Source organism: Trichomycterus rosablanca, chromosome 6 (assembly GCF_030014385.1).
Source record: "Trichomycterus rosablanca isolate fTriRos1 chromosome 6, fTriRos1.hap1, whole genome shotgun sequence".
NCBI classification, from domain to species: Eukaryota; Metazoa; Chordata; class Actinopteri; order Siluriformes; family Trichomycteridae; genus Trichomycterus; species Trichomycterus rosablanca.
In genome coordinates this window covers 2,056,633-2,066,034 of record NC_085993.1, presented here as the reverse complement: position 1 = coordinate 2,066,034, position 9,402 = coordinate 2,056,633, and the positions used below count along the sequence as shown (strand labels likewise).

General features: G+C 35.3%; 1 protein-coding gene across 1 annotated transcript in view; it reads right to left on the bottom strand.

The window, feature by feature from the left end:
* Positions 1-571: 571 nt before the first annotated feature.
* Positions 572-9,402, bottom strand: part of lpp (LIM domain containing preferred translocation partner in lipoma) — a 175,634-nt gene continuing 166,803 nt past the window's right edge. Inside the window, exons 9-11 of the mRNA XM_062997237.1 lie at positions 4,001-4,179; positions 2,502-2,622; positions 572-2,412 (exon numbers count right to left, since the gene is read on the bottom strand). Of these exons, the coding sequence (XP_062853307.1) occupies positions 2,284-2,412; positions 2,502-2,622; positions 4,001-4,179 (429 nt within the window). The 3' untranslated portion in view covers positions 572-2,283. The remainder of the gene's footprint in view (positions 2,413-2,501; positions 2,623-4,000; positions 4,180-9,402) is intronic.

The window sequence follows — 9,402 nt, the reverse complement described above, 5'->3', positions numbered from 1 at the left end:
ATTAAATATTAATAATAATAGCATTAATAATAATATTAATAACAATAATAGCACTATATTATTATTATTTATTATTATTATTATTATTATTGTTGCTATTATTATTATTATTATTTTATTAATTATTATTATTGCTATTATTATTGAAAATATTTATATTATTAACAATTATATTATTATCATAACATCAAATATACATGTAATTGTTATTATTATTATTAATAATAATAATAACAATAATAATAATAACAATAATAATATAAATAACAATAGCACCATATTATTATTATTATTAATAATAATAATTATATTATTAACAATTATATTATTATTATTATTATTATTAACATCAATAATAAAATATAAATGTAATTACTGTTATTATTATTACTGATGCTAATATTATTATTTTTAATAATAATAATAATAATAATAGCAATAATAATTAATAATCATAATAATAATAATAATAATAAAATAACAATAATAATAATAATAATAATAAAATAACAATAATCATAATACTAAGAGTAACATGTTGCTATAAGTGATAAGAAAAAGAATAATTCAGTTTCAGATGGATGTTGTTTATATATTCATCACGATCTCAACATTTCCTGAAGAGTAAAAACCTAAAGTTTGCATATGATTTCATATAAAGTGTCAATGCAACGATAAAACACACAATTGCATATTGTTCTTTCTTTCACAAAGCAGAGGAATCAGTTCCGTCACTCTGAGGACTTTTCTATTGGTTACAACACTTTCTTTAATCACTGAATTTATAAACTGCGGCAGTGTGAATTAAAGGCGTTTCTTTATTTAAATACTAGGCTGCTGAGTGATTTTTAATGCTATATAACGTGTGTTTATACTCTGATTGTCACACTGATTATATTCACTGTGTCACAGTTCACTCCGGGAACGTCTGATAATCACAGCGAACAGAAAAGCCCCGCCCGGGACTCTGTTGGTTGCACTAAATACATTGTTTCCTGATATACACACTGTATAAATATAATAACTGCGCTGGTATAAAGCGGTGTACTGTATAGCAGGAGGAAGCAGCAGTACACTGATGCTAATGCTGGTGTTCACAGTCCTATTATGTATTATAAACCTTAATGAAGTGAATAAGCACGATACACAAGTATGATTTAGTAGGAATGTACCGAGAGACACATCCAGCCAGAGTGGAGGAGCACAGGTTCAATACAACCAGCACAAAACCGTAGCGTAGCGGAGCTTTAAATTAAGCTCTATTTGTGTATTTTCAGCTCCAACTAATAAATCTAAAACGTCGTAATTAAAGCTATAAATTTACTGTTCTATATCGCTAACATAACCTTTCATAAATATAACCAAAAAAAAAAGCCAAATATGTCCGCAGTGTCATGTTTCTAATAACAGTTATTATAATGGGACATCATTTAAATGTGTTTTTTTATTATTTCATTTTTTTGTATATATATAAGGTCAGCTTTTCAACTGATTCACGCAACGTGAGGCTAAAAACAACAGAAAAATTATTAAAACTCGCATTAAAACACATGACACATGCTGATTGCCTTTCTACATTTCATAATATCATTAAAATATTCAGCATTTCTGTAAAAAAAAAATCTCTTTTACCTAAAAGACTAGAGTATTAAAACTTATGTAATATTCGGGGGTGCTAACAGCCTGTTGGGCGCCTATAAAGACGACGATCTGCTCATCTGAGTGAGAGGTTACGTATAGATTCCTCATAAGTGCTGCAGTTACGACCTCTGCTGGCTGATCGATGTACTGCACAGATACGGGGGCATGAGTGAGTCTCCGTGTGCGATACGGATCTCCATATGAAAGGAATCGGTCGGTACTGCACACGTGTTAGTCACAGTCTGCAGCAGTGGAGGTGTAATACCATGGATCAGCCAGCAGAGGTCGTAACTGCAGCAGTTAGGAGGAATCTATACGGAAAGCCTCGCTCGGATGAGCCGGTTATCGTCCGTACAGGCGCCCGACAGGCAGCAGATCTGAGATTTGGATGTTTTACCTCTGTACTGTACTGTTATCGTTACAGTACAGGATTTAGTTTACTTATTAATATTATTTTCCGGTAAATAAAGCAGATATGATAGAAAGAGGGTGGGAAAATGCTGGACTGTTCCCCTCGCTGAGCCTAATTAAAAAATAAAAATAATAATAAACGAATGCGTCTTGCACGGCAGCGGATAAGTAAACATATATAGCTGAAGCGGCGGGATTATACGTGCTCGTGCGTACAGGGCCCGGACGGACTCAGAGGTCGGTGGTGGCCTTGGCGGTCAGGGCCTGGATGCGGCTGGTGTTGCAGTTCTTGCAGAGGACGTGGCCGTCCAGCGGGTAGCAGCCCTGATTGTCTCCCTCGGACAGCAGGCAGCCGCAGTCCTGCACGTACACACAGAATTATTTAGCCTTGAACACACACACACACTCGGTACGGTCCGAAACACACACACACACACACAAGCACTGACCTCACAGCGGTAACACTGCACGTGGAAATCCCTGTCCAGGGCCACGATGCGCACCGTCTCCTCCTGACCGGGAGCCGGCATGATGGGTCCCATACACACCGAGCAGCGAGGGGCGAACTTCCTGCAGGACGAGGCACACCACAGGACACGCGGTATTATTTACAGTGTTTTAACTAATAACAAAAATAAAATAAAATATCACATAACATTTCTCTGAATTGGTCGATGCTGATGCTGAGATATGACAGGCTGGAAGAATGACGGTAAGGGAACTTTCTGAGCCGCCCGCTGCTGGCGTTTACAGACCAGAGAACACATTTTATTATTTACAGTGTTTTAACTGAACAACATTATTATTAATATTATTATTTAAGCTATTATTAATAATATTATTATTAAAGCTATGTTTATATTATTATTATTATCATTATTATTATTTACCCTATTATTAATTATTATTAATATTATTACAATTATTATTATTATTTAACCTATTATTAATATTATTATTATTTAACCTATTATTATTATTATTGTTATTATTTGTGCTATTATTATTATTATTATTATCATTATTAATATAATTATTGTTTAAGCTATTATTAGTAATATTATTAAAGCTATGTTTATAATTATCATTATCATTATTATTATAATTATTTAAGCTATTATTATTATTAATAATATTATAAATTTTATTATTATTATTTAACCTATTATTAATATTATTATTAATATTTATGATATTATTATTATTATTATTACTATTATTATTAATATTACTATTATTTAACCTATTATTAATATTATTATTTTTAATGCTATTATTATTATTAACATTATTATTATTTGTGCTATTATTAATATTATTATTATTATTGTTTAAGCTATTATTATTATTATTATTTAAGTTATTATTATTATTATTTAAGCTATTATTATTATTATTTAAGCTATTATTATTATTATTATTTAAGCTATTATTATTATTATTTAAGCTATTATTATTATTATTTAAGCTATTATTATTATTATTAATATTATTATTACTATTATTATTATTGTTAGTATTATTATTATTATTTGGTACTAAAGAATATCGATGTTGAATAACGACTAGAGTTAGTATGTGTAATGCATGAGAGTGAGGCAAATCCCCATACTCCTGATTATAAAGGTGAAGGACAGTGCATATTTGTCTTATTCTTTCTTATATGATTTGATAAATCTCTAGATCTCAGAGGATCCTCGGAGAATTCTTTTACATTTTAAGGGCCGGGCCCAGGGGCCAAACAGTGACACCTGGCAGTGGTGGGGCTTGAACCAGTGACCTTTTCATTACTAGGTCCCTCTGTTTTGTTCACAGAGGGACAGTCAGGCTGGAACAGGAAGGAGCCCTCCCCAAACTGCTGCCACAAATAATTAGGGGGCATGTAGTAAACGTGTGTATGGGTGAGTGAGTGTGTGTGTGTGTGTGTGTGTGTGTGTGCGTGTGTTACTTGTGGAAGTCCTCGATGCAGTGGATGTGGTTGGAGGCATCCACGGTGAACGGGACGCCATCCAGGCTGCGGTGGCACACCACGCAGGTGAAGCAGTGAGGGTGGTACGCCTTGCCCGTCGCCCGCAGGATCCTCTCCATGATGGGCTTACTGCAGATGTTACAGGTCTCCAAAGTGTTCTGTAGTCACACACACACACACACACACACACACGTCAACATTTCACCTCATATGGACACCAAGCGAACATGCAAAACTCCTCACAGGCACCGACTCGAGGTTATGATTTCACCCACAGTGCCAGCTGTGCCAACATGCTGCGTTTATTCATTTCATTTTCATCAACTGTTTCATCCTGGTTCGGTTATGTCGGGAAAGACGACATCGGACAAGGACAGAACACCCTGGACAGGACGCCAGTCCATCGCAGGCACAGCCAATCATGTCCCAGCAGTGGTGAGTAAGTGTAACAAACCGCTGCACCACCTAAATTCACAGTATGGCTTAATTATGTAAAAATATGTGTAAATAAATAAAAACATAAATACATAAAAATATAAATAAATAAAAAAACATAAAAAAATACAATTATTAAATAAATAAAAAATAGATATAAATAACACCAAATAATAATATTAATAAAAATAAAAACATAAATAAATAAAAATATTAAATAAATAAAAAGAATATAAAGAAAAACATAAATAAATAAAAACAATAAAAAAATATATAAATAAATAATAAAAACATAAATAAACAAATAAAAATATAAATACAAACATACATAAATAAATAAAAATATAAATAATTAAATACATTTTAATAAATAAAAAACAATAAAACATAATTAAATAAAAATACACATAAATAAATAAAAACATAAATAAATAAAAAATAAATACAAAAATAAATACATAAAAAAAAAAAAATCAATGTCAGTCATCAGCACTTATTTAAATCTAGCCACGATTACCCATCATGGGTACCCATAAATACAAAAATAAGATATAAAAAAATTAATATATAAATACATAAATACAAATATAAACACATAAATTAAAATATAAATAAATAAATAAAAAATAAAAATGTAAATAAATAAAACAAATATGAATAAATAAATAAATGATATAATTAAAATATTTAAATAACTATATAAAATGTGACTAAATAAACAAAGTATTACATAAAAATATAAATAAATAAAATTATTTAATAAATACATTCAGATGTCAGTCATTAGCACTTCTATCTAGCAAATCTAGCAACAATTATCCATCGTGCAGGAAACTGGGCTAAAACAAATAAACAAAAAATATGGAAAAAAACGATAAAATAAAATAGTTCAGTTTTGTAATTCCACTACGCGTTGGTGAATGCTGATGACATGCACCCTGCACACATTTCCCATTTCTCAGATGAAACACTGAATCAGAATCTTATCACTCAGACTCGAGAGTCTCTGACGTGGAAAACATCCAGTAAACGTCAGTCGGTCTGATCAGCCGCTCTCACTCTCTCTCTCTGTATCGTAAACAAAGTCATCATTCACCCGCCCCTCCTCTATACCCAGGCACCGCAGTAAACACGTCGGAGTTCTGATGACTCCGGCCTTTCGCTCAGATACGAGCGCCGGGCACCGTGCCCGCTCACGACTCCGGGAATTCTCTGCCCCCGCCCGCGTCCCTCATCCTCACGCCCACCCGAACCGCGGCTCTGTTACAGACGCGTTTAATGCATAACGATTCATTTTCCTTCCCGACCTGCGTGGCAATTACAGCCGACAATGGAACAGCGTACGAGGGGTATCAATTACACTTCACTGTGTGTGTGTGTGTGTGTGTGTGTGTGAAGCGCAGACGTTTCCTAGATATTCTCTCATCTACACTCAGCGGGCTCGGCTGGCGGAACCTGGAGGGGGCGGTTTCGTCTCGAGTCCTGACCTCAACCCCACTCAACAGCTCTAGAATAAACCGGAACAACATCAGCGTCCAGCCGTACAAATGCTGCCATCTATTAACAGAACAGGCACAAATTCCCATACACAGACACACGACAAAGTCTTGTGAGAAGCCGACACCAAAGATCAAACACAAAAACTACTAAAAACGCTAGATGGCGCCCAGCCGACCGGTGGCAACAGCGAGTTTCAAACCAAGGAGATCAGAATCTCGGCGCTGGTGTGCTAGCGGAATATCCCACCACCGCAATCTCTTTCAATAACATCTGTCTGCAAATGTCATTATCCATCATGCTTTTGGGAGTTATAAATAAAAAAAAACATAAATAAATACAAATATTAAAAATATATTTAAATAAAAATATCAATACAAATATCAATAAATAATTAAATAAAAATATTAAATAAATAAATTAATGCAGATATCATTATCCATCATGTTTTTGGGAGTTACAAATAAAAAAACATAAATAAATAAAAAAATAAAAACATGAATAAAAATATAAATAAATAATTAAATAAAAACAATAAATAAACAAATAAAAATATCAAATAAATAAATGCAGATGTCCATCATGCTTTTGATAGTTATAAATAAAAATATATAAATAAAAATATGAATAAAAATATTAATAAATAATGAAATAAAATATTAAATAAATAATACAACTATTAATAAATAAATGCAGATGTCAGTCATTAGCACTTATTTAAATCTAGCCATGATTATCCATCATGCTGAGAGTTATAAAAAAAAAAAAAAATAAATAAAAAAAAAAATAAAAAAACATGAATAAAAAAATATAAATAAATAACTAAATAAAAATATTAAATAAATAAATAAATAAATGCAGATGTCATTATCCATCATGCTTTTGGGAGTTATAAATAAACATAAATAAAAAAAATATTTAAAAAATATATATAAAAAAAAAATATATATATGAATAAATAATGAAATAAAAGTATTAAATACATAAATAATACAAAAATAAAAAAATATAAAAATGCAGATGTCAGTCACTTATTTAAATCTAGCCACGATTATCCATCATGCTTTTGAAAGATATAAGAACCCTGGAAAAAAACACTAATAAATAAATAAATAAATAAAACAATAAAAATATAAATAAAAATATAAATAAATATAAATAAATAAATAAAAACATAATTAAAAATATTTAAATAACTAAATAAAAATCTAAATAAATTAAATAAAAATCAGGGGAAGAAGATTTTCATGTGATGATGATGTGAAAGCAGCGGCGCATCAGTGGCTACGAGCTCAACCCGAAAACATTTGTTGTTGACGGCGTTATAAAGTCGGTACGACGCTGGAACAATGCATCAGAAGTGTCAGAATTAAGGCGCCTCAGTAGGAGCATTTTAAGGGAGCTAAAAATTTAGACATGCCCTCTTCTCAGGAGTGTAGGATGATGGGAAATGCGTCTGTGTAGAGAGATCACGACCCAAAGATTCTACTGGACTCGGGCACAGCGGGCAGAACTTTTGGCCAACAGGATTCACACCAGTCTGAGCACGTCGAGTGGCGAGGTGCCGCCGTACCGAGTCTGCTGATAAAACACGTAATTACCTGTGTAATCTCTTTAACCTGCTCGACCTCCGGACGCTAGGGCGATGCGAGACGCTGCAATTACGACTCCTTGACGTCAATCTTCCACGTCCTTACAAAGCACACAAAAGCTTTAATTCCTCTTAATATCAGAACAGAAGTTTTACTGCTCGTAACCCGTCCGAGATAAAGAGCTGGAGGAACCTGGCGCTTATCTCTGCCCGTCTCCGCCCGGCAGGTCGCGTCCGTCGGAATAATCGGCCATTAAAAGACCCGGAGCGAGCGGGAGGAGAAATAACGAGCCCTGATTCATTCGGCCCGCTAACGTCGTCTGACAGGGTTAACATGCCAGTGTGGTCACCTGATTAACCTGGCGCCATGCGACCGACAAGTCCAGCAGCGGCACAGGCGAACAAAATAAATGGGCACCATATTTCCAAAAGTATTCGGACACCTGATCATGAGCTTGTCGGACGCTCCTCTGAGAAGGCTTGTCTGTGGGAATTTGTGCGCATTCGGTCTACAGATGGCAGCATTTGTACGACAGGGCGCTGATGTTGGTCCAAAAGGTTTCACTTGATGTTCCCGTCTATTCGATTCATTTCTTACACCTAAATCTCAGCGGTGCTAGCGGCCCGTTGGGCATCCACACAGACGAGGGGAGGTGTGGGTGAGGCAGAACAGCCTAGTTAGTCATGGGGAGGGGCGCTTGCCATGCCAGTCCCAAGCACCTCTGTATTCATGTTAGCACATCTGGAGATCTGAGATCTCTCACACAGGTACACACACTCTTACACACACACACTCACTCACACAGGTACACACACTCTTACACACACACACTCACTCACACAGGTACACACACTCTTACACACACACACTCACTCACACAGGTACACACACTCTTACAGACACACACACTTACTCTCTCACAGGTACACACTCTTACAGACACACACACTTACACTCACACAGGTACACACACTCTTACACACACACACACTCTCACAGGTACACACACTCTTACAGACACACACACTTACTCTCACACAGGTACACACTCTTACAGACACACACACTTACACTCACACAGGTACACACACTCTTACACACACACACTCTCACACAGGTACACACACTCTTACACACACACACACACTCACTCACACAGGTACACACACTCTTACACACACACACTCTCACACAGGTACACACACTCTTACACACACACACACACTCACTCACACAGGTACACACACTCTTACACACACACACTCTCACACAGGTACACACACTCTTACACACACACACACACTCACTCACACAGGTACACACACTCTTACAGACACACACACTCACACAGGTACACACACTCTTACACACACACACTCACTCACACAGGTACACACACTCTTACACACACACACTCACTCACACAGGTACACACACTCTTACAGACACACACACTCACACAGGTACACACACTCTTACACACACACACTCACTCACACAGGTACACACACTCTTACACACACACACTCACTCACACAGGTACACACACTCTTACAGACACACACACTCACACAGGTACACACACTCTTACACACACACACTCTCACACACAGGTACACACACTCTTACACACACACACTCACTCACACAGGTACACACACTCTTACAGACACACACACTTACTCTCTCACAGGTACACACTCTTACAGACACACACACTTACACTCACACAGGTACACACACTCTTACACACACACACACTCTCACAGGTACACACACTCTTACAGACACACACACTTACTCTCACACAGGTACACACTCTTACAGACACACACACTTACACTCACACAGGTACAC